This window comes from Podarcis raffonei, chromosome 1 (genome assembly GCF_027172205.1).
Source record: "Podarcis raffonei isolate rPodRaf1 chromosome 1, rPodRaf1.pri, whole genome shotgun sequence".
NCBI classification, from domain to species: Eukaryota; Metazoa; Chordata; class Lepidosauria; order Squamata; family Lacertidae; genus Podarcis; species Podarcis raffonei.
The window spans coordinates 120,549,435-120,576,055 of NC_070602.1; the positions used below are offsets into that span (position 1 = coordinate 120,549,435).

Consider the following 26,621-nt stretch of genomic DNA (forward strand, 5'->3'; position numbering starts at 1 on the left):
CATAAGCCAAGTGCAAAATTTCGCCTGGTGCCTGGAGGTCTCCACCTTACAGTGGTATGGAGAACTGCTGTCTTTCTGGGGTCACCCACCTTGGGAAATCATCTCCCCCTAGAGATCAGGTGGGCACCAACAGCTGGGTGCTTCTGCCAGCCATTAAAAGCATTCCTCTTTACCCTAAGCTTTTCCTGGTTATTAATCCCTGCTCCTGCCATCTCTGGCTACCAAAACCTCACTGTTTTATTGATAAGATACAGTTGTACCTTGGAAGTCAAACGGAATACGTTCCGGAAGTCCGTTTGACTTCCAAAATGTTTGAGAACCAAATCGCGGCTTCAATCAGAAGCCGCAAAAGCCCCGTCGTACATTCGGCTTCCAAAAGAATGTTCGAAAACAGGAACACTCACTTCTGGGAGCCGATTTGTTTGGGAGCCAAGGCGTTCAAGATCCAAGGTACAGAGGTACCTCTCCTTACATTCACCTCTGGTTCTGTATCCTTCGGGATACACACATGGCAAACCCAGAAGTATTTTTCCGAGTTTCGCCGCATGCGCAGAAGTGGTTTACGTGCCGTGCACATGTGCAGAAGCGCTCTACACGCTGTGCGCTTGCACAGAAGTGCTAAACCACGCCATGTGCATGTGCAGAAGCAGCACCTTCAGATACACACAGCTCAGGATCCGACTGGAGCTCCGGAATGGATCCTGTGCACAACCAGAGGTACCACTGTACATTGTTGTTCTGTTCCATCAACCACCTTGGTATTTTGTTGAAATGAAAGGGCCATATCATTTTAGTAGCCAGCAATGAAATAAACCTCAGCATTTATCATATATGACAGGTGTGGCCAACTCCTGAGAGACTGCGATCTACTTTCAAAATTAAAATCTGGCAGTGATCTACCCCCATTTGGGGGGGGGGTCAGCTCAAAGTTGTTGACCCCCCGCTTCTTAGGGGGTCAGGGAATTTTCTGCAGCTCTTCTGAGGGAGGAGGAACAGAAGCAGCCACTAACTTTACGATTGCTGGCCAGATAACAGCCTCCTTTTCTAAACTCAGGCTTCCCTTCTGCAATAATAGAGGCCAGCGCAGGGAGATAGGGCAGGGCCGGAAAGGGGCCAGCGATCGACCGCAATCTACAAAAACCTCGTAGAGATCGACCGGTAGATCGCGATCGACGTGTTGGACATCCCTGATATATGAGCCCTCAGAGGAAAAATTGGCAGTCTTCTATTGGGATTTTTTAAAAAAAATACTCATTTCTTTTGCTTGAGAACGTCTATTTGTGGAAGTTCAGTTATAACCTAGGCCTAGGGGATGTTGGCCTGAATAACCTTGAGGAATTTTGTTCGCCTTATGGAGATACTTTGGACTTCCCTCAAAATTCCTCAGGTGTTTTGCCTAACCAGGGAACCCCAAATCTGTTTTGAACTACTTCAGGTGAAATTTTGATGGCAACCCTAGTTGACACCAGTTCTCTCTCATGCATGAGGTTACTTAACATCAGGCAAATGTAGAGCATGTTGTGACTTGGAACTGGCAGCTATAGTGTCAGTCTTATTCCAGCGAGTGAATGCAGATAATATGTCAGGAGCCAGTCTGTGACATTATATTCTGTTTTTCATTCACAGAGAAGTGGTTAGATGGGGAAAGGTGGGACACACACACACACACACACACACACACCAGTTGGGAATGTCATAACAGAAAGTGTACATCTGGCAACTTTCACTTCTCCATTTTTAATAATACAGGTTATATTGGCTTGGGTCCAAAAGTTATATGCACACAGTGCAATGGGTGTTGTGTTAAAAGAATGAAAAATATGGCAAATAAGGAATATATAGGCCATAGCATATGAACTCTAGCAGCCCGTATAAAATCTTGCACAACACCTTGTGCAAATGGAAACTTAATCTGAATTTGGAGCGTTTTTCTCACGCAACATTCCTATTCCAGCTCACAAACAGCCCTCTCATAAGCAGAACAGGGAGTATGATAACTGGGCATCTTTAGACCCAAGCTGCTCCTCTTCCTTCTCCTTTTATCATCATCATCTATCCATCCATCCATCCATCCATCACTGTCTTCTGAGGAGACGATGAAGGCTGAGGGTGAAGTCTCCCATTTCTATGGGAATCTCAGACCAGTAAAAACCAGCCTCTTGATGGATACGGATTGGTTTTTGGAACAGTAGCTCCATCTCTGATATAAATGGTCTGGGCAACCCATCAGAAACTTACTTTGAGGTTCGTTCCACCTGCTTAATGATTCCGAGCTCCCATTAGTCTGTTTAGGCCAGTGGTTTTCAACCAGTGTGCCGTGGCACCCTGGGGTGCCTTGAATGATGGTCAGGGGTGCCATGGGCAACCCTGGCCTCTGACCCTCTTTCTTTTCCTCCTTCCTCTGATGCTCTTTTGCGTCTGTGCCTCCCAAAGACTTGCACAGCTGTTTATTGCAGCAGCCCTGGCTATAAGCTCCGCAAGCGAACGGTGCCTCTGGGAGGCATCTGTCTTTGGGGCAGGGGTGGGGCAGACCAGAGACCTGTGTGTGTGGTTTGGGAGCTGCATGGTCAGGGGAAAAACAATGTTGTCCAGGGTTGTAAAGACTGCAGAGAGAATAATTGGCTGCACTATCCCTAAAGATAAAGGGACCACTGACCATTAGGTCCAGTTGTGGCCGACTCTGGGGTTGCGGCACTCATATCGCTTTATTGGCCAAGGGAGCCGGCGTACAGCTTCCGCGTCATGTGGCCAGCATGACTAAGCCGCTTCTGGTGAACCAGAGCAGCGCACGGAAACACTCTTTACCTTCCCACCGGAGCGGTACCTATTTATCTACTTGCACTTTGACGTGCTTTCGAACTGCTAGGTTGGCAGGGACCGAGCAACGGGAGCTCACCTCATCGCGGGGATTCGAACCGCCGACCTTCTGATCAGCAAGTTCTAGGCTCTGTGGTTTAACCCACAGCGCCACCCGCGTCCCTACCTTGGATCAAATCTATGCTTCCAGGTGCCATAAGAATGCTGCAGAGGTAGTGCAGGATAGTGCGCACCCCGGAAATGATCTCTTTCAGCTTCTGCCTTCTGGAAGAAGGTACAGGGTTATAAAGACTAGGACTAGCCGCCTGAGAAAGTTTCTATTCAAATGCGATTTTGGTTTTAAATGCAGTGTAAGGTAGTCTCTATGGGCGTATATTGTATTTAATTATGGGGTATCAGAGTTTTTTAGGGGGCTAACCAGGCTGGGATAGCAGGCTTGTTGGTTTCTGAATGTCTGCTGTAGATTTTCAGTTTCGTTGTTCTGTATGGGACAGTGACAATAAAGATTATCGTAGAGATGGCAGCAGCTGCTGCCCAGAGGACTCCCAAACAAGAGGAGGCTGAGGGAACCCTCCACAAGGGTGTCCAAAAAAAGGGGTGAGAGGCTGGCAGCTCTGCAGGCAAGGGGTGACGTAACTGGGCTCCTGAGCCCCACAGGGGTGCAGCAGAACGAATGTAGTTGGTTAAGGGAGCCGTGGATTCAGCAAGGTTGAAAACCTCTGGTTTAGGCCACTTGGCCATTTTGTGCAAACACTATTAACTTGAGATGGTTCGCTCAGAAATAAAACCCAAGTTAGCAGCCTATTAAAGCTTCGCTGCAGAGGAAGCCAAATCTCCAGACACTCTGGGGGATCGCATTAGATCACACCAAAATGTAGGAGTTTGTCATAGCAGTTCATCCCAGTGGGTGCTCACAGGGCGCAGTAAGGGATTGGCTACACAGCCAGCCCCCTGAGTCGACCTCAGGACCATTATTATTATTATTATTATTATTATTATTATTATTATTATTATTAAAGCAGAATCCCTGAGGTCTGCCTGAGTTCATTTTAAAAGCATGCATTGGTTTTAAACAAAATAGTTTGTCCCTGATCTAATAACTGTTTTTTAAAAGTACCAACTTACTCCCGAGGGAATTAAGTATCTTCAAATTTTTTTGGGGGGGAAATAAAAGGTACCTAGCAGCATTTAAAAACTTAGTTGTTTTCCTTTTGCGGGGTGTGTGCGTGTGCATATCTTTATAAAACTGTGGCAACTGTGTTGAGCATGATGCCAGAAATCTGAAGAAAGCCCTCCAGATTTCTCTGTGAAACTCTATAATGTTGTTTATGTACCGTATTTTTCACTGTATAAGACGCACCAGACCACAGGACGCACCTAGTTTTTGGAGGAGGAAGACAAGAAAAATAATATTCTGAATCTCGAAAGCCAGAACAGCAAGAGGGATCGCTGCGCAGTGAAAGCAGCAATCCCTTCTTGCTGTTCTGGCTTCTGGGATAGCTGCGCAGCCTGCATTCACTCCATAAGATGCACACACATTTCCCCTCACTTTTTAGAAGTGAAAAAGTGAGTCTTATAGAGCAAAAAATACGGTACATTGCAACAGTAATGGGCGATACATAGGGTTCCATGTTCCTCAAAAGAGTGATACAGCTAAGGCAACGAAGCATCCCTTGTCTTTTGTTTTCCAGCTCACAGTTAACGAAGCCGCTGCTCAATTGTGTGTGAAGGATAACGCACTGCTGACCCGGAGGGACGAACTCTTTGCACTGGCGCGACAAATATCCCGAGAAGTTACCTACAAATATACTTACCGGACTACCAAGTAAGCTGCTTTTTTTTAAAAAAAAAAGGGAGGGAGAGATCCTAATTGCTTTAATGAGGTTTATTGTATCAGAAAACCTGTTTTTATTTTTCTTGTTCGGCAGTCAGGGTCATAGAATCATAGAAATCTAAAGTTGGAAGGGACCCTGTCATCTAGTCCAACCCCCACGACCCTGACATCAAGAGTCCCATTCCCTCCCTAACTCATAGTCCTGATCTGGCCCAATTGCCTTCTAAATCCGGCCTGCAGACGGTCCAGGAATCAGCGTGTTTTTACATGAGTAGAATGTGTGCTTTTATTTAAAATGCATCTCTGGGTTATTTGTGGGGCATAGGAATTCGTTCATCCCCCCCAAAAAAAATATAGTCCGGCCCCCCACCATGTCTGAGGGACAGTGGACTGGCCCCCTGCTGAAAAAGTTTGCTGACCCTGAATTGTGCACACCCCACCCCACCTATTGGGAGCCCATGAGTCTTGGCATTTCCACACCACATTTTTCCTAGTTGTTGCAGAAAATTGTACTTTTCGTAGATCAGGTGGCTTCAACAGGGTTGAAGTTAAAAATCTGACCCCAACCCCGACACGCTAGCTTCCTTTGTACAGGGAGGTTTTTTTATACCAAGGAGCATTTAAACATTCAAATCCTTCTCCACCGCCCATAATCTCTAATGGTAGTCCAGCAAGATTGAACCTTACGTCAGGTTCTTAAACTACAGGACATGCTTTGTGAACCTATCTGGAAATCGAGGCTTAAATGAGAAATTTCAGTTTTCTATCTCTCTGTTGCAGGCAAGGATTTTTCCAAGGTGTTTCTTTTTCTGAAGATAAGTGTGCGCTACCTAGTAAAAACAAAACAAAATGTGTTTTCATCTCCTAGGTCTAAATGTGGAGAAAGGGATGAACTGTCACCAAAGAGAATTAAGATAGAGGTACTGTATTTTAATTTGTTCTGTTTAGTTGTCATTGCTAAAACCGACTTGCGTGAGAGAGGAAAGAACCATTAAGGCTTCATTTGGTGAACGGCTATGTTCTGCCTCACTCTCCCAACTGAAAAACAAATCCCTTAAAATACAATGCATTCTGAATAAATATGGTCCGGTTTATCAAAGGTTCTGTAGTAGTCACTTAAAATATGAGGGCAGTTGAAACAATATAGTGGAGCTTGTGAAGTTGTGAGTTTGGAGAGGAAAAGTTGACCAGTAATCAGGATAAAATAGATATATGTTCCATCTCCCCCTTCACTGCCCCAGTTTTATTTATTTATTGCTTTCAATGGGCAGTTTGAAATTGGTGTTCACCCTTTTCACAGCATTTCTACAGTGGAACAGGCGCAATAAATTCCTGCATATATAGATTTTCTTTTACATTTAGTTATAGTAGCAGTAAAACACACACAGCTGGCCTTTTGCACAGTTACACATGTTCTTCCCTGAAATAAGTAAAAGGAAAATACCGGCCCATGAGGATGGGGGAGAACTTTTCCCCAAAAAGCTTATGAGACCAGGATGTCTCTACTTAATTTTTTTTTGCCTTGAGAAGATCAGCAGGTATTATTTCAGCAGAATACCAGGGGGAGAAAACACCGATCTGAATTTAAATATTTCACTTTATAAATATCGGGCTCATTTTACTGGAGAATATTTTTAGGAGTGGAATTTGACTGATGTTACATCCTCATCATAAGGCTCCTGTCTAGCTTCAGCTGTAGATCAGTTAATTGAAGCACAATCTTGTGCCTGTTTGCTTATTCCGTTGTGTTAAATGGGGCTTGCTGAGTGCAGCCTCAGTGCCATGCTAGATAAACACTGAATGTTTATCAGGCTAGGTTGTTGTTGTTGTTGTTGTTATTAAAAAATTGATTTCTATACTGCCCTTTATTAAAGATCTCAAGAGTGGTGTAGAACATTCAAATTGCATTTTATGGAGCATAATAATAAAAACATAATTAAAAAGCATAGTAGTACAGTGGTACCTCGTAAGTTGAACAGAATCCATTCCGGAAGTTTGTTCAACTTCCCAAACGTTTGGAAGCCATGTCGGAGGTGTGGGTTCCAAAGAACGTTCACAAACTGGAACACTCAAGTGTACAGTACAGTGGTACCTCTGGTTGCGAACGGGATCCGTTCTGGAGCCCCGTTCGCAACCTGAGCAGAATGCAACACGCGTATGCGTGGGTCGCGATTCACCGCTTCTGCACATGCGCGTGACGTCATTTTGAGTGCATGCGCATAGCTGTTAACCTTCCCTTTTTGGCGGGAAATTCCCTTATTCCAGCGCCATTTCCAGCTGCTATCCCGGATTGTTAGATATCCCGTAGACTGTCCCCGGGACAGGTGAGGCTGCTGATCCCTTATTTTCAAATCCGAAAGTTGACAGCTATGTGCATGCCTGAGCGGCAAAACCCAGAAGTAACCCATTCCGGGACGCAACCTGAAAAGATTTAACACGAAGCGTCTTTAACCTGAGGTATGACTGTGTTCTTGTATAGTATATAGTTTGCGTAGTATACAGCATAATAATAAAAATAATCATAACGACAGTCCCCTTTCTTTAACAGACCATAGATTATTTAATGGCTGAAGGCCTCAGTAAAGAGGGATGTTTTGCCTAGTGCCTAAAGACATATAATGATGGCGCCAGACGAGCCTCTCTGGGGAGAGCATTCAACAGATTAGGAGCCACCACAGAGAAGACCTGTTCCCATTATGCTCATAGTAAACCTATTGAAATAAATTATGCCTCACTTAAGTGTGACTGACATTGGATGTTGCCCTTTATTCCATCATGGTTTTCTTCAGGCAAATCATGATCCTCTCTACCTCCATTTGAGAAGCACTGGCAACAATTTTCTGCACGTCTTGCTCAGTTATACGGTTTGGGTCTTTTTGTGCGCTAGAGCATCGTTTGACCTAAACACAAATAATTTTGTCGAGTAGGTGGAATTTTTATTTTATTTTTGGCTGTTTTCAGATGCCTCATAAACTGTGTTTTGTTGTTCGGATCTTCCTAATGGAGGGAAATAGCACGGAGAGAAACTCCTGCCAGTAGCTCTGGAATGTTCTTGCCCTGTCTAATGGATCTTGTTGCCATTAGGGAACAATTTCCTGATAGTCAGAAAAATGAACACATGTATACACACACTCTGGCTTATGGAGGTAATGACTAAACCTAGCAAAAACATGGAAATATATTCAGTATTTTTTCATTTGGTATTTTTTTAAAAATAGATCCAGTTTTAAATAATGTAGCTTGCAGACTAAGTAAATAGGCTGTCAATTTTACCATAATTTCCCTTCTGTGTTGAGGGATATGTGATGCAGCAGGCCAGTAGTTAATTGGATGCATATATTTCCCTGTAAAGGAGCATTTCAGGAAATGGTCCCATTGGATGCAAAAATTCCTTTGTACAATTCTATTTTTTGTGTGTGTGTTTAAACTACCCTGGGAAAATGTCGAGGGCACATTTTTATTCTGTAACTGCTTGTTTTGGGTGGACTAAAAGTGAAGAGACAGGGCGAGGGAATAATTAGCGACTTACATGTTCCTATAAAAGCCAGTGAGAATTTTGCAAGGGGACTTTGAAAGTCTTGTTCCTTTTTGTGCAGCAGGAAAAGGAAGGTAATTGCTGCGATCCGTTCTTGTACACATAGCCCTGTCCCAAAACTAGTAAAGGTAAAGTTACCCCTGCCCGTACGGGCCAGTCGTGTCCGACTCTAGGGTTGTGCGCCCATCTCACTTAAGAGGCTGGGGGCCAGCGCTGTCCGGAGACACTTCCGGGTCACGTGGCAAGCGTGACGAAGCTGCTCTGGCGAGCCGACACCAGCGCAGCGCACGGAAACGCCGTTTACCTTCCCGCTATAAAACGGTCCCTATTTATCTACTTGCACTTAGGGGTGCACAGAGACTAGGACTTGCTGATCAGAAGGTCGGCGGTTCAAATCTCCGCGACGGGGTGAGCTCCCGTTGCTCGGTCCCTGCTCCTGCCAACCTAGCAGTTCGAAAGCACGTCAAAGTGCAAGTAGATAAATAGGTACCGCTCCAGCGGGAAGGTAAACGGCGTTTCTGTGCCCTGCTCTGGTTCGCTTAGTCATGCTGGCCACATGACCCGGAAGCTGTACGCCGGCTCCCTCGGCCAATAAAGCGAGATGAGCGCCGTAACCCCAGAGTCGTCCAAGACTGGACTTAACTGTCAGGGGTCCCTTTACCTTTACTAGATGGGCTACCTTCCCAGGTTGAGGAGCCCCATTTGCCCCTCACTTCCCTCTACGGCACGTGCAGAGTCTGCCTTCTTGACCAACTATTGGACCAACTATTGATCTCGCCCGCTCAATCTGCCAATACCTGTCTCTATGGAGCAAGCAAGCAAATAATCCTTACCCCTGGTAATGCTTGAAACAGAGAATGCTTGCTGTTTGTTTGTTAAACAGTAAAACAATAAACAGGGCGGTGATGCAATGACTACTGCAATAAACACAGGAGGAGGAGGTTTAAAACTGAAGGACATCGTCCTCTTTCTATGTTCCTCCCGATGGAAACATGCAGATGGGGACAGATATACCCTACTTTAAGTCGTTTACATACCACCTTCTCTTGTGTATTATTTACTACAAAGCTCGATGACTAAGCTCTTTAGCAACGAAGCATCAGATTACCAGAACGATGTCCAAGCACTGTACCACTGATTTATATCATAAGTGGACTCTTTATTACTGCATTTGCAATTGTTCGAGATAATATCTATTTTGGAAAGAGAAGAAATGAGCACTGAACCACAGATATATTACAAGCGAACTCTTTACTTACTGCGCTTGATATTGTTTAAGAAAAAACCTATTTGGGAAAGAAATTACTTTTGCCATTTTTATGGATGTTCAGTGTTTGTTTACAGATAGTTATATTGTGCCGTTTGTTTGCTAAAGACAAGGGGAAATATGGTTTTCCTCATTGAGGCATAGTAACTTTTCAAGATTTCAGCCTGTCTGGTATTGTTCTTGCAAACACATCCCATACAGCAGCAGGTGGTCCCCCACCCCCTTTTTAAAAAAGCTTAAGTTCTGGAAGTGCTATACAGCTTGCTGAAGCATGAGCCAGAAACTTTTATAGATGGCTCCTTAACCCTTGAATATATACGCCAAACTATTTTTTCTCTTGCCACCTCAGTTCTCCTGCTTAGACGAGGACTGAAACGCAGGAGCCCAGATTGTCACTACAGTCATACCTTGGTTTTTGAACAGCCTAGTTCTCGAATGTTTCGGCTCCCGAACGCCGCAAACCCAGAAGTGACTGTTCCGGTTTGTGAACTACTTTTGGAAGCCAAACGTCCGACGGGGCCTTCCGCTGCTTCCGATTAGCTGCAGGGTCTTCCTGCAGCCAATCGGAAGCTGCGCTTTGGTTTCCAAATTTCCAGAACGGATTCCATTTGACTTCCAAGGTACGACTGTACTGATGAGTCCCCTTCAGCCTTTCCACCGACGTCAGTGCGTGTAAAACACTGCCATTTTGATCTCGGGAGGCGTTTAACGTTTAACGCCTCTTTTCCGCAGGTGGAAATGATTGCACACACACACACCCCGGGCGTGATGTGAAATGGTTTTCCCCGGTATAATAAAGAGGAGGGTTTTCCTCCCTCCCTCTCGGAGATGGAGGCGCCTGAGAGCAGGACTGCGTGGGCAAGCAAACCTACGGACGACGTTGCAAACATCACCTCTGCAGGGTGAAGGAGTTTTGCATAAGCAACACAAAAGAAAAAGGGTGGAGGGTGTGTGTGGAGGCAAAGCATATCACAAATTACACCCGATTACCTGTGAAAGCCTCCCCCCCTTCCCTCATGTGACCTCTCCCTTTTCTCGATGGAGTGGGTGTGTAAGTTTGCAGGGAGAGGCGGGGGCGGAATCCCGGGAAAATGACAAGCGCTGGGAGCCGAGTGGGCGGGAGAAGGAATGCAGCAATTAGGTTCGGATTTGGGAGTAGCTATTAATGAGTTGCGGCGAGGTCCCTGAATGCCTTCTCACGTGCGACGAAACAAAAGCAATATTTTAGTTACATGAAGTTCCCACAGCCTCCCTCTTCAGCAGCTGCCTTGATCCGTGGGTGGGTGTGTAAGTGTGGACTTGATGTGGGCGCCCCCTCACTCCCCCCCCCCCGAGACCATGACACCGACAGCACACAAGGCTTTGTGTGTTTGTCCCAGAGGAAGCACAGCAAAATCACTGGTGATTGAAGGAAAGCTCTGCTCTCTCCAGCGCTGTTAATTTTGTGCAGAAAAGGGTGTGTGGCTAGGGGTGTCCCCCCCCAAAAAAAATACAGGATTGAGAGTTGGCAGGGCATGTGAGACAGACAACAGAGTCATTACAGTCCTATGGACTAAGCAGTACAAAGGCATCCTGCCGCTGAACAGCACATCCGTAAGCGGAGGTGGCGGGAAGATGGATGAGAGGGCGAAACTTGAAAGATTCAGTGGGAGTAAGAGACCTAGAGGGAAATGGAAGGGGTGGGTGGGTAGCTGGGAGGGCTGGAGGGGGGGGGGGAGAGAGGTTCGGCGTTCATGTCAGCATGAGTTATAAGGTGGGAGAGAAAGAACGAGGGGAAAAGAACGAGGGTATGCCCACGCTGCTGCCAAGCAGGGTTGAAAAGCAAGAGGGTGTGGGATTTCTTTCTCTCCCCGAAGATCACAAAGAACAGAAGTGGTGCAATCTGGTGTTCGTGTAGGAGAAGTGTTTGGCGGAGGGGAAGAAAGCGCCTGTGGGGCTTGGGAACATCTGCTCAAAGAAATCGCTTTAAGAACAGCCAAGTTGGAAGGGAGCACACTGGGTGTGTTTGATAGAGCAGGCCACAGAGAGCAACGGGGAGAAAAGAACATTTGGCTATCAAGACACTCTTCACCCCCTGCTTCTTCCGTTAGGCTTCCTTTTTATAGACTTTTAATTTTTTTTAAAAAAAATCAATTTTATTAAAGGTTTTCAACATATAATACAGTCTTGCCTTGGATCTCAAACGCCTTGGCTCCCGAACAGATCGGCTCCCAAACTATCAAAACCCGGAAGTGAGTGTTCCCGTTTGTGAATGTTCTTTGGAAATTGAATGTCCAGCGGGGCTTCTGATTGGCTGCAGGCGCTTCCTGCAGCCAATCAGAAGCCGCGCTTTGGTTTCTGAACGTTTTGGAAGTCGAACAGACTTCTGGAACTGATTCCGTTCGACTTCCAAGGCATGACTGTACAATATTTAAAAAAAACCCAAGCAAAGCTAATACCTTAAAAGATCAAAATAATAAAAAGGAAAAGAAAAGAGTGAGAAACCACACCCACACCAACACAAAATTGTATATTCTATCAACCTTAATCTTAATCTTCAGTTCACAAACATGAGATCCACGTCTTCCCAGCTCCCATCTTTTTCGGCCTCACACCTGACAAAAACCACCCTGTCTCTCACACAGATATTTTCTATCCATCTTCTCTCTGAATTCATCTTCGTATCATCTTCATATCATACTTATAAGAAATATTAATTAATATTAATTTTTAAAGCCTATCAAAAACTTAATAAGAAAGAGAAAAAAATAAGTACTCTCCTTTTTTTAAAAAAAAACATACACTTTTCTCTCAAAGTGACATCCCAGGAAGAAGTAGGCGGTTACAGATTTTACTCCTTTCTTTTTTTGTGTGGGGTGGTTGCGATGCAGCGCAAAAGCATGTTAAGTAGTTGCCACTCGGACTTAGGGCTTGTAGTGGCATTTCTGGGTGATGAGCTGCAATGCTTGTTCCAGTGTGGTGTAGTGGTTAAGAGCGGTAGTCTCGTAATCTGGTGAACCGGGTTCGCGTCTCCGCTCCTCCACATGCAGCTGCTGGGTGACCTTGGGCCAGTCACACTTCTCTGAAGTCTCTCAGCCCCACTCACCTCACAGAGTGTTTGTTGTGGGGGAGGAAGGGAAAGGAGAATGTTAGCCGATTTGAGACTCCTTCGGGTAGAGATAAAGCGGGATATCAAATCCAAACTCTTCTTCCAAGCCACCTGGGCTCAGAAGGAAGAGTCATATACAACCCTGGGCAGCTTCCCAAAAAGCAGGGGTAGAAGAGACCAGCTGGGTAGGAACGGTTATAGGAAATCCCAGTCACGTTCACCCCAGACCTCTGTGTTTGTTTTCATTCTTCCTCCAAATAAGCAGTGTTATCGTTGTGCAATTATCAGTGAAACATGTGGTTGAAGCAGTGGTTTGAATGGTGCCTTGAATGGTGGTCAGGGGTGCCGTGGACAACACTGGCCTCTGTCCCTCTTCCAGTGTGGTGTAGTGGTTAAGAGCGGTAGTCTTGTAATCTGGGGAACTGGGTTCGCGTCTCCGCTCTTCCACATGCAGCTGCTGGGTGACCTTGGGCCAGTCACACTTCTCTGAAGTCTCCCAGCCCCACTCACCTCACAGAGTGTTTGTTGTGGGGGAGGAAGGGAAAGGAGAATGTTAGCCGCTTTGAGACTCCTTAAAGGGAGTGAAAGGCGGGATATCAAATCCAAACTCTTCTTCTTCTTCTTTTCCTCCTTTCTCTGATGCCCTCTTGCGTCTCTGCCTCCCAAAGGCTTGCACAGTTGTTTGTTGCAGCAGCCCTGGCTACAAGCTCTCCAGGCAAATGGCGCCTCTGGGGCTGTACGGGGGGTGCTTCCCAGGCCCCTATGGGGCAGTGTGAGGAGGCACCTCTCTTTGGGGCATTGGGAGCAGCTCAGAAACCAGGGGCGGCAGCTGCGGCTGCCCAGAGAACTCCCAAGGAGAGGAGGCTGAGGGAACCCTCCACAAGGGTGGGTGTTCGAAAAAGGGTGTAAAGGTACCCCTGACCGTTAGGCCCAGTCGTGGACAACTCTGGGGTTGCACGCTCATCTCGCTCTATAGGCAGAGGGGCCCGGCGTTTGTCCGCAGACAGCTGGTCATGTGGGCAGCATGTCTAAGCCACCTCTGGCGAACCAGAGCAGCGCATGGAAACGCTGTTTACCTTCCCACCGGAGCGGTACCTATTTATCTACTTGCACTTTGACGTGCTTTCGAACTGCTAAGTGGGCAGGAGCAGGGACCGAGCAACGGGAGCTCACCCTGTCGTGGGGATTTGAACTGCCGACCTTCTGATCGGCAAGCCCTAGGCTCTTTGGTTTAGACCACAGCGCCACTCATGTCCCTTCAGAAAAGGGTGAGAGGCTGGCAGCTCTGCAGGCAAGAGGGTGACGTAAATGGGCTCCTGAGCCCCACAGGGGTGCTGCAGAAAGAATGCAGTTGGTCAAGAGAGTCGTGGACTTTAAAAGGTTGAAAAACTCTGGGTTAAAGGTTTAAATACTGCAGCTCGCAGCCACCTTCCTCCTCTCCTCTCTCTGCCGCTGCAGCCGCGGTGGGGATGGAAAGTCAGAGAAGCTCTGCCTCGCCACTTAGGACAACTGCGTTCACAGTGCTGTGAGCAAGACTGCAGCGCTCTTCAGGTATTCATACCGAATTCACGTAAAGGTGGCGGTAGAGTCACTAGTGCAAGCCCTGCTCTCAGCAAAGCCTTCCCCCATTGAGCAGGGAAATCTGAAGAAAGCTTCTAACCACATCAGTTCATTCAGCAATGGAAGGTTTGGGCAGCACCCATGATTTTGGGGCAGGGCGGGGCATCCACCATCCCCTCCCTACCTGTTGCTTGAGCACCCAAATGAGGCTTGTCGCAGGTGCCTGTTTTGCGAAAGCTGCCCTTGTAGGCTGATGAGCACCAAGCATATTTAAACCACGTCTTCTTAAATGTGAGCTTATGGTAATCAGGAATTTCTAGGGAGCAAACTTTGCAGCTTTTCGCTCTGTGAGGGACAGCTGATTTCGGTCCACTTTGCTTCCCATTACAGTTCCAAGTCTTTGGTGGGGGGTGGGGGTTTAGCAATGGCTCACCAGTGGTGTTGGTTTGTCATTCAGAAAAAGGAGTTGTAATTTGATGTCCCTGTGACGTTATGCAACATGGGCTTCTGTTTTGTTGTACGTTTTCGTGCTTTCACAACAGAATGAAAGCACCGTGGCTGTGTCTGGAAACTGCTTGCTGATAAGGTTACTTATTTATTTCCCTTCCATCCTAATGTCTTAACTTGCACAAAGCAGACCTTTTGATATTCCTGATTGAAATTCCTAAATAAAACTTCAAGGAGTCTTTTGCTACCTTAAAAGCCAGCACATTTATTGTGCCACAAGCTTTCATTTAGGTAGAACAACTTGCACTCAAAGCATTTCTTTGTGCCTTTAAAAGAACCTACTTTTGTTCTGCACTTGCTCAGCTTCAAAACCTTGAAACGTTTATTTTTGCCCTTAAAATAACTGCGGAAGAACTATTCTCTCTCTCTCTCTCTCTCTCTCTCTCTCTCTCTCTCTCTCTCTCTCCACACACACACCATTGGCTGTAGTGATGATTTAAGACTGGAAAAATATCTTTAGTCTTGTGAATTGAAACATTCTGAAATAGTAACAGCTCCTTTCCCTGCTTTTTCATGTTTGCAGGATGGCTTCCCTGACTTCCACGACGCGGTCCAGAGTTTTTACCAGCAGGATTCAGTCAAAATACAACAGGCATTGTCAAAAGGAAAGTGTGAAGACCTGGCAGCGCTTGGCTCACAGGTAAACAACCTAGGGGCTGCAATAAAAGGCTTCCTCGTATTAATGCTTCTTACAGAACAATCACAGTTCTTTCCTTACAGGACACTCTGTCCCCGTTCTGCAGATCAAGGGGTCCTTCTGACCTGGCTGCGATCGTTTCACTTCCAGTGTAGGTGGTATGACTCACAACTGGTGTGGGTTTTTTTGAAAACGGCATGCTCATACGAACACACACTCGTAACAGCTACAGCTTTATCTTCATTCATAGTAAGGGGATGAAGATTTTAACTGACCGGAGCAAGGGGCATCTTTCAGTGTTTTCTGCCTCTTTGTCAGTACAGAGTTTGGCATCTGGGCAGATAACCGCACCAGAGCCCCCATAATCACCTGTCTAAGCTGTGCTGCCTTCGACTTTATGGAGGAAACTTGAGACTGAGCGCTCTCATTCTTCACCCCCTATTGTCCTTCCTCCCTGACTGCTCAGACTCTGCCTCTTCTAAGGCTGGTGTGCTAGAACTTATCACCTGCTCACCTGCTTCGTGAAGTGTAGGCAGGTGACATAGCGCAGATCTTGTGCAGCCTCGAAAGTGTGTTGTGCTGATACTTCAGTGGAGACCCAGCAGTTCTCTGGGCCATTGCAAGATGAGCAGCGCAGATAGCAGAGGGGATAATCCCTACCAGAGTGCCGCTGCCTTGCTAGAGGGAACTCTCTGCGCTGCTGAACATGGTGATATCCTCTACAATTATGCTTCTCTGAGATCTCCACCACTTCAGCCTCTACACCTGACTAGCTAGCCCTCGTCAGAAGCCCTCCAGTCTCAAATGCTGCCTGCTGCGATTGTGCAGTGTGAGATACATTTTTTGTGTGGGATTTAAAAAGGAACTAAGCAATCCCTTAAAAAAGGAACAGATGAGAAAAGATAAAAATAAATAGGAAATGAAGATAAATACTGGCTCCTTTCAAATTTTCATAACCTTGTATCAATACACAGTTCTTTTTTATGGAAAAAATGTGGGGGAACTCGTCACAAAGTTTGTTTGTTTGTCTGTTGTGGGCCCAGCTGCAGTGCCACACGCCCCGGGCAGTGGCTAAATGTAAGGTGTGATTAATAAACCCAAGCAGACAATGATCTGGATTAAAAAATGCCCACGACTTCATTGATTACAGATATAGGTGGATTTTTGGCCCAGGCATTGGGTGTTTATCTCTTTCAACTTCCCAGACAAAAAAAATATTATTTAATTTTAAAAAGGTAAGGGAACTTAGTTCCCCCGAATTTCTGCTCAAACCGCCCCCCCCCGGTCAATGCAGTATATTATGAGGACTAATTACTTGGCCAGTCCAAGGCATTTATTGATTCAAATTGAACTACGGGACTGCCTCTCCTGGTATGTCCCACAGAGGAACTTATGGTCTTCAAACAAAAACATCTTGAAGGTCCCAGGCCACAGAGAGGTTAGGCTGGCCTCAACTAGAGCCAGGCCTTTTCCGGTTGTTGTTCCGATCTGGTGGAACGCTCTGTCACAAGAGACTAGGGCCCTGCGGGACTTGACATCTTTCCGCAGGGCCTGCACGACAGAGCTGTTCCACCAGGCCTTTGGTCAGGGCACAGCCTGACTCCCTCCCCTGGCAATCTTCACAGAACTCTAGCCCAATGGTTGCCATCAATTTGATTTGAATTAATTTTAGAATGAAATGATTTTAGAATGTTGTATTATTTTATTGTTATTAGCTGCCCTGAGCCCGGCTTCGGCTGGGGAGGGCGGGATATAAATAAAATTAAAAAACAAAACAAAAACTATACTTAAATGGTATATATAGGTATACAGTCATTGCAGAGCAGTACACAACAAACACAGAACAGAAGATTACTCTGTTGTGCTATGCTGCCTCCTTCCACACCAGGCTGAGCATGTTCGATTTCATTTTACTTTCGAGCTGGTTAGATTCTCACCATCTGGGAGTGGGCATCACAAGCAGTTTCACTTTCAGGCCTCTGAAAAAAATAATCCCTGAAACCACACCTGCTCTCTTGGTTTAGCCATCCCGTAGGTTCTGCGCTTACATTTTTTTAATCCATAGGAGCACTGATATCCTCGGATCCCTTCCGAGGAAGCCGGGCTCAGGGCGGCTAACAACAATAAAATAATACAACATTCTAAAATCATTTCATTATAAAATTAATTCAAATCAAAATGATGGCAACCATTGGGCTAGAGTTCTGTGAAGATTGCCAGAGGAGGGAGTCAGGCTGTGCCCTGACCAAAGGCCTGGTGGAACAGCTCTGTCTTGCAGGCCCTGCGGAAAGTCCCGCAAGGCCCTAGTCTCTTGTGACAGAGCGTTCCACCAGATCGGAGCCACAGCCGAAAAAGCCCTGGCTCTAGTTGAGGCCAGCCTAACCTCTCTGTGGCCTGGGACCTTCAAGATGTTTTTGTTTGAAGACCGTAAGTTCCTCTGTGGGACATACCAGGAGAGGCGGTGCCGTAGGTACAGTATGGCAACATATTGTGGTAGTTATATGGAGGCATTTGTTTTCTGAATCAGCGGTGACTCTGTTTCTGTTGATGGACTTCCAAGGTCACCCTTGAGATGTTCAGCATCAGTATTATGAGGCTCGGCTGCCAGAAGATGTGCTATGAGTGTCGTGACATGTCTCTGTGCACCGGATAATGCAAGAAAACAAACCAAACAGGACAGTGTCTCCTTGTGAACATCGCTGACGTTGTACAAGGGAAAGTTGTGCTAGATCAAAAAGTCTGCACCTAGCACCATGTGAACTTATACCTGGTTTCCAATAGGTGGCAAGCAGCTTCACGGCATCAAAACATTTATTTAAGAAGTTATCAAGTGAGTCAGCCACTTCATTACAGACAGCACCAATGTGTCTCCTATCAGATTCATACTGATGGCATTTCTTGCATTGGGTTTGTGAGCTCTCTCTCCTCAGCTGAGTTTCTTCTACCATCACAGTTGTGCAATGGCTTCATCCTTGAAAACACTGACGCACCCACCATTTGAATGCCATTCTTTCAATGCTGAAAGCTTCAATTTTTACTGGCGTAGCTTCTTCACGTGGAGGATGCTGAGCTCATCTCCTTGTAGCTGCTTCCTGTACCTGCTGAAGACCATAATTACATCAGCTAGAAAAGTCCCAAGGAAGAGTTTTTCCTCATCAAGGAGGAACGCAAGAAACCTTCATGCCAGTTTCTATTCATACTTCTTGAAGGAGAGGCCTAGAGAATGTCAGGAAGCTAGTACAGTGGAACCTTGGTTCTCGAACTTAATCCGTCCCAGGTGTCCGTTCGACTCCCGAAACGGTTCAAAAACCAAGGCACGGCTTCCGATTGGCTGCAGGAGCTTCCTGCACTCAATTGGAAGCCACGTCGGACATTCGGCTTCCAAAAAATGTTTGCAAAGTGGAAGACTCACTTCCGGGTTTGCGGTGTCTGGGAGCCAATTTGTTCAGGAACCAAGGTACCCCTGTATTGTATTCACAGGTGAGAAGGAAAACTCAGTCCACCTGACCTCAGAAAGCTTGGGGAGTGCAATGAGACAGCTGTTACTGGATCTGAAGCCTGATGTGTGGAAATACATAGAGAACTTGTGCAAAGACCATTGCAGCTGTGGCTGCAGATTAAACCAGATTGGTGTATGCACTGGAGATGTGGATCTGAAGGGAGAGATAAATAAAAAATACCAGCCACCAAGAGAAACAGTTTTGCTATAGGCAGGGGTAGGAGGGTAACTAACCCCCTGGAAAGGGGAACTTTCGGTGATAGAGGATGAGATGGTCCTGCAGCAAAAGTGCTAAAGCACTTCCACCACCTGTGGAAACATGACGACTTCTTCTACGGGAAAAGCAAAATCTGAAAGCTTGCTTTGACTTTGATTAAGGACTCATCTAAATCCCGTGCACACCCCTACTATGGAACATTTAACCTACACATTTTCAAAAATTACAATTCTGCCTTTTTCCAAATGATCTACATGACAGTAATGGCAAATAGATCACATTCAGAGTTTATAATTCTCTTGGCATTGATAATTTTGCACTCTCTTTTAGCAGGTTGTTAATTATCTTTCTCATGTAGTGTATAAGGCCCTGGTCCTTTTCCAGGCGAAACTTTCACACTGTTTCCCCCCACAATCATACTGCTATGCTACACTTTTCAGAATGGCAGATTGCTGGAATTAAAAAAAATAATGAATAGTGCTATTTCCAAACATAAAGCTTGAGGGAAATCTTGCCATAATTGTATTTGCAATTTTTCAAAGAAGGAAAAAAAGTTGCTGTTGAAATATTAATTGATTGATTGATTGATTAGAAATAGGCACCCAAAATGGGCAGGGGCTCGATCTGAAGGGTCATAAAGATGCCAAAATGTTTAAGTGGGTTGAAAATAGCTGTAGATTTCCTCACGGATCTAAGAGAAAGAGGGGGTTTTGCGGTTCTGAACTTAAAACTTTATTATGAGGCTGCTTGCCTTTGTTGGATAAAAGAATGGGCCATTTTAAAAAACACGGATTTGTTGGATCTAGAGGGATTTAACATTAGATTCGGCTGGCATGCTTATTTGTGGCATGATAAAGGAAAGATCCACAGAGGCTTCTCTAATCACATCATTAGAGGCTCGTTATTAGAAGTTTGGAACAGGAACAAAAAGCTGATTGAAAGAGACACCCCTTGGTGGCTTTCACCAAAGCCCTTTCCGAGCCTGCAGAGGAGAGGGTGTTGCGGGCAGGGCCCTCCCACATTCGCGGGGGCTTCCCTTGCCCCCGCGAGAGCTGGGGAATCCCTGGGCGTGCCTGCAACCCAGCCCGCCAATCGGCGGGTGAGGGGAGGCGCAGCCTGGGCTACTTAAGGCCAGGCACGCCCAGGGACCACCCTCTTTCCCCCCGCCCATTAACCTCAACACAATGTGTCTGAGTCTTCATTTCATTGGGGGAGGAAACTTGCCACCCAATTGATATCTTAACAACAAAAAAGTTAAATCTGGAATGTGAAAGATGGACATACGAAGATCTCCTAGTTAAATCAGAAAGAGGGTGGAAAATTAGACCGTACGAAGAGTTAAAGGATAAATTAACTGGATGGATACAATTTCACCAAATTAATGCGTTATGGTACGATCATAAAAAAATAGGAATGAGTGAAAAAAAGTCCAGGTACCAGGTGGAAATCTTAGAAAGTAATACTAAACTTTTATCCAAAATGTATAACCAACTGTTAGACTGGGATACAAAAGATGAAGAGGTGAAAGGAGTCATGGTCAAATGGGCCAGAGACCTTGGATATAATCTGGAGTTTGACAGATGGGTAAAACTTTGGAAGAAAGGTATGAAGTTCACAGCATGTGCTGCTCTCCGAGAAAATATGGAGAAAATGATGTATCGTTGGTACATCACCCTGGCAAAACTGGGGAAGATGTATAAGACCGGAGACAGCACATGCTGGAAATGTAAAACTAAAGAGGGTAATTTCTTTCACATGTGGTGGACCTGTGACGAAGTGAAAAGATTTTGGGGACAAATTTACGATGAATTAAAAAGAATACTGAAATACACCTTCCCCAAAAAACCTGAAGCGTTCCTTTTAGGTATGATCGGAGAGGAGATAAAAAATGAAGACCAAACATTCTTTCAATATGCAATGGTGGCCGCCAGGATTTTGTTAGCGCAAAACTGGAAAACTTCCAATATCCCCACCATTAGAGAATGGCAAATGAAATTATATGAATATATAGAATTAGCTAGAATGTCACAAAAAATCAGGCATCAAAAAATCGTTAAGTTTACGAACGACTGGAGTAAATTTGTAAGTTACATTGAAATCAATCTAGGTATTACCAAAATCACAGTGGGTGGAATCTAAAACCTGCGATGTAAAGAGCTGATATAATACAACTGCAGATAAGCTATGAGTTTATTTTGCCTAAAATGAGATGGAAGGAAGTCAATTGAGTGATGTTATGTTGGTTTGTTTGTTTTATGTTTATAGTTGTTGTTGTTTTTTGTTTGTTTGTTTGCTTTTCTTCTTTTCAGTCTTCTTTTTTGTATTGTTTGATGTCGTTTCCAAAATATCAATAAAAAGATTAGTAAAAAAAAAGAAGAAGAAAATAGCTGTAGATTTGTTTTCCTTTCCGTTTTTTGTTTGATTTTGGTACCCCAGTAGGATGTGAGGGAGAAATTTGGAACAGAGTAGTGAATTCTGATTAACTTTGAGAATTTCCCCCAATCAAATTCTGAATTGAAGCAGCTTGCTGTAGATTTCAGCTAATTGTTATTTTCTCTCAAGTCTGCAAAAACAACAACCCAACAACCATGATGTGACCAGATGTACAAGTGTACTGAGATTCTTCTTGTGCTGTGTTTTACCTGTGTTCCCGAGTGCTGGTACAACACCAAAAGAAAAGAATCCTGACTATCACATTATGATTGCTTTTTTGGAGTGTTTTATCAGTCAGCATTGAGAGGGATTAATAACTAGGCAACGACTCTCAGATCCTGTCATCCTTACCTTTTGCTGGCTCCCTGATTTCTTTTTGCTTGGAGATCACCAGCTCCACTGCTGGTTGTCAGTCTCCTCCCTCCATAATTCAGCCTTCGTAGGATTCCTGGCCGAGACTATGCCATTTCGGTGTACAGTACTTCACTTGGCGTCTGGTTGGTGTAAAACGACTGTACTTAGTAATTGTAATTGTGATTGTGGCAAGTCCCTAAATCTGCCTTTGTCTCAATTGCAGCCTGAGAAGATGATGGCCAAGCAGATGGAGTTCCTTTGCAGCCAAGCTGGCTTGGAGAGACGCCTTTCCACGGGCCTCTACAGACAAAATTCAGAAGAGCATTGTGCCAATGGCTTGACATCGGATTATGGTGTTGGGCAAGGTACAGTAGCTTCCAGGCATGTATTTGCCATCACACATCTGTTTTAGAATTGTCAGCGTTTGTGAGACTGGTGCAACAGCGACGATTGCTAAATGATGACGAAATGAAATTTCCTGTGGTTAATGATTTCTTGGGAGAATATTGTGGGGGCAGAAATGTAGTCTGTGTACATACTGTGTTAGGAGAAATAAACCCTCTGAGACCTAGATTCCTTCGTGGTTGCCTCTCCTGCGGTTGTTCCCACCTGGCTTGGGTCATCCACATGATCTCGCAAGCATTTTGCTAGTTCCAGACCATGCCTACAATGGCTGCTATGAAAAGAGCTTCATGTTTCCATGCCACACGCCATATGGAAGTAGTCAAGCCACATGGGTGGAAGACTTTTTAGTTGCCCTTAGGATTGAGAGAGGAGCAGGGGCTACCACAGCTCTGAGATATTGTTTATTGACTTACATTTCCCCAAAAGAAGACCCTGGACAGTGAACTGTAAGGGAGATGCGGAGATCTAAAAATAGTCCATAATTTCTGGCACAACAAGCCTTTTGCTTATATTTATTTTTGATTCAGATTTGCCATGGCCAGTGGCTAGTACAATAAAGTTAATTGGAATGGATTGGGCTTACATTTATTTATTTACAGTTGCCCTGTCCCAGCTCCTGCCAACCTAGCAGCTCGAAAGCACACCAGTGCAAGTAGATAAATAGGTACCACTGTGGCAGGAAGGTAAAGGGCGTTTCCATGTGCTCTGGCACTTGTCACAGTCCTCCGTGTGCCAATAGCAGTTTAGTTATGCCGGCTACATGATCCAGAAAGCTGTATGTGTACAAACACTGGCTCCCTTGGCCTGAAGCGAGATGAGTGCCACACCCCATAGTCGCCTTTGGACCTAACTGTCCAGGGGTCCTTTACCTTTCTACCTTTTGCAATGTCTTGTTTTTACGATGTAAGTCACTTTGAGGCACTTGAGTGCAAATATTTCAAAAATCTTTAAGTGGTGTAGAGTCTGAAAGACAGCAATAGATCATTAAAATGAAAACAAATACAATGGAACCTCGGTTGTCGAATGTAATCCGTTGGGAAGACTGTTCAACTTCAGAAACGTTTGACAACCAAGGCGCAATGGGTGGTCAGCAAAGTCAATGGAGAAAATGGAGAAACTCGCCTTGGAAGCCGTTTGACTTCTGAGGAGCGTTTGAAAACGGAAGCATTCACTTCTGGGTTTTTGGTGTTCGGGTTCTGAATAATTTGGCTTTTGAGGTGCTCGGAAACCGAGGTTCCACTGTACACACTAAAATCAGGAAAACGGCAACATAAAAACACACACACGAAAGCACATACAAATTAATAAAATAGAGATCATATTAAGTTATGATCATATCATGGTGACATGGGCTGTTGGGGCTACCATTAGCAGGACTGTGCGTGGACTACCTCTCGGTTATAGTATTGAATGGATATCTCTTTGTCAATATATTTTAGGGGAAAGGCCTTTAAATCTACGCATGTCGAGTCTACCAAATAGGCATATGCCTCACATTTCATTAGACGATGAGCCTCACGTCGTGAAGCCTCTCTGCAGTGACTTGAGCAGATTGTACGCCAGTGCTGAAGCAAAGTCACAGCCTTCAGGTAAAAATCTTTCCTGCTCATAACAACTATGACCAGGGCCGGCCCACCCATGAGGCAAGGTGAGGTGACCGCCTCAGGCAGCAGGTTTCACAGGGGCAGCAGATCCCAATGGAGATCTTTCAGATGTAGATCTTCCCTCATCCCCTCTTTTCTGCTGGTGAGGGGACACCATTTTATGGTTTACCTCAGGTGCCAAAATCATAGAATCATAGAATCATAGAGTTGGAAGAGACCACAAGGGCCATCGAGTCCAACCCCCTGCCAAGCAGGAAACACCATCAGAGCACTCCTGACATATGGTTGTCAAGCCTCTGCTTAAAGACCTCCAAAGAAGGAGACTCCACCACACTCCTTGGCAGCAAATTCCACTGTCGAACAGCTCTTACTGTCAGGAAGTTCTTCCTAATGTTTAGGTGGAATCTTCTTTCCTGCAGTTTGGATCCATTGCTCCGTGTCCGCTTCTCTGGAGCAGCAGAAAACAACCTTTCTCCCTCCTCTATGTGACATCCTTTTATATATTTGAACATGGCTATCATATCACCCCTTAACCTCCTCTTCTCCAGGCTAAACATGCCCAGCTCCCTTAGCCGTTCCTCATAAGGCATCGTTTCCAGGCCTTTGACCATTTTGGTTGCCCTCCTCTGGACACGTTCCAGTTTGTCAGTGTCCTTCTGGAATGTCTTGGGGCCACCTCTACCGTGTGAAATTTGTGGGGCACTTTCTTTCAGGAGAGGGGAAATGATTCTCAGGCATCTTGTATAGCCTTTTAAGTGCTTAGTGATATTTCGGGCCTCATTCAAATGTTATTTCTCCATTTCTCCAGCATGCCTCAGGGTTTATATCACAGTAGAAATATCTGCAAGGCCAACCACATGGGGTGCTAGAACTGCATGCCACATCAGTATTGTTTATAATTTTGTTTTTTTGCTTATAACTTTTTATAATCTTATTGTTTGGTTTTATGTTATTACACTGTCGTAAACCGCTGGTAGTACATTACGACGACAAACAGATATTGCCTAGTGGTTAACTGAATTTATTGCTGTTTGGTACTACAAGGGTACATTTGTGTAAGATTTTATATGCTGTCTATTGACTACAACTGGTCGAAAAGAACACTGTTGTTTCGGGTCGATATTTTTCTAAAAGGAATCCATTTTGTTGTTGCAGAAGGCCTTGGTATCTTAAAAGATTTTCCTCACTCTGCTTTCAACAGCCTTGAAAGGAAGGTGATAAAGACAGAGCCAGAAGATACAAGATAGCCATGCTCCCTTTTTTTAAAAAAAATGTTAAAATAAAACATTGAATGAGAAACGGAAACATGCCTTAATAACCAGCGTTGCCTCATTGAAATAAGCGATTTCATAGCCAAAGCCTAAGGACTGGGACTGTCATGTTGTGGAACTGACGTACGAAATAACCAGTTGAAAACTGCAGCTGCAACGAGAAGTGGGTGCAAACATTTATGAAATGAAAAAGCGGCTTTGTAATTTGGGAAAGGCTCACAAACTCATAATACTGTGGGCCCTTGTTATTTAAGAATGTATTGTGTATTTGTATAACTTAAAAGTTTAGAAACACACAGACCCACAACCCCAACAACTAATAGGTGTCATAGATTTGTATTACGTCCAGTAGATGTGGCTGCCATTATTTTTACTTGAAGTTTTCAATGTCTACTTTAAATGTAGAGATATAACAATAACTGAGGTGGGTTTAAAGAAGAAAAATCCTTACTTTGAAGCAGTTGGACAGAAGACCTAAGGAGGGGAGAACAGCTTCTTAAGAAAGCATTTTAACAGCAGGTTTTCAATGTTTTAAGTTTTAGAAGCAAAAAACAAAAACCAATTACATACGATTTTATAGGGAAATAGCACTCGCAAGAGCTGACTGTATGATAACTGGCGTTTTTATGCTTATTGATGTAAGGTCATTCTCAAGCACTTCCTGGACACATTTCTGTATTTATCTACATTGTGTTCCTGTCCGCTATTAGGGAATTATGGGTAGAAGCAGCAGCACACTGTTGCTTCATATTGTACACTTCAAACAGGGTAACAAATGCACCTGCATTTATTAAGACACTCTGGTTAAGCCTGCCAGGGCAACTGCTGCAATGCTGGCAACATTTTGGAATGATCCTTAGAGTCGTTCTCATTTTCTCAAGCCAGAATGTTCCAGATAACAGAAGAGTTGGGAAAGCACTGCAAGAAATTTGTATTGTCCGAAGCAACCAATACTCACAGGAGAAATAAGAGGAGGAATACGTTACTGTTATAGGAGTAGCTTACTCCTATATAATATAATATAAACCACATACAGCAGGTGTAGCCAATCTGATGCTTCAGAAAATGCTGGACTGCAGCTCTCCTAAATCCCAGGGAGCAAGGTCAATGGTCAGGGATTAGTCCAGCAAAAACTAGAAGGCAGCATATTGGCTACAGTCTCACGGAAATGTATGTATAAACAACTGTACTCATTATTTATTTTCTGGAGGAGTTTTTGCTGTGCAGGATGATTCGATTCTTAAGGGTGCCATTTTGTCCATAATGTAACAACTGGCTAATACAGAGACATTTCCGGGGTATTTCAATGTGGTGTCTGCATGTTATGCACAACATCATTGTGACATGTGGACCTACCTAATAATAGCCTCCTCTCTTTCATTCCTTCGGATCGTGTGTTTGCATTTAAAAACGGGGTTTTCAAAACTATAATTTATTTATTTTTTTGAAGTGCTGAATTTGCCTATAGTACTTTCGGAGGGGGGTGATGAAAACGCCACCGGTTCTTGTCGATTTGCCATAATAGGATATTGCTCTTCATCTCTGAAGATTTTGCTCCGTGTAATAGTGATTTACCGAGTCATTCCATATGCC

At 44.8% G+C, this 26,621-nt stretch overlaps 1 protein-coding gene across 2 annotated transcripts in view; it reads left to right on the forward strand.

The window, feature by feature from the left end:
* Window positions 1-25,586, forward strand: part of NAB1 (NGFI-A binding protein 1) — a 49,341-nt gene extending 23,755 nt beyond the window's left edge. Inside the window, exons 3-8 of one of the 2 annotated variants that reach the window (XM_053360409.1) lie at window positions 4,509-4,642; window positions 5,520-5,571; window positions 15,132-15,248; window positions 21,972-22,113; window positions 23,593-23,742; window positions 24,913-25,586. In XM_053360409.1, the coding sequence (XP_053216384.1) occupies window positions 4,509-4,642; window positions 5,520-5,571; window positions 15,132-15,248; window positions 21,972-22,113; window positions 23,593-23,742; window positions 24,913-25,004 (687 nt within the window). In that variant the 3' untranslated portion in view covers window positions 25,005-25,586. The remainder of the gene's footprint in view (window positions 1-4,508; window positions 4,643-5,519; window positions 5,572-15,131; window positions 15,249-21,971; window positions 22,114-23,592; window positions 23,743-24,912) is intronic. The other variant, XM_053360411.1, reaches the window with a different exon arrangement.
* The last annotated feature ends 1,035 nt before the right edge of the window (window positions 25,587-26,621 follow it).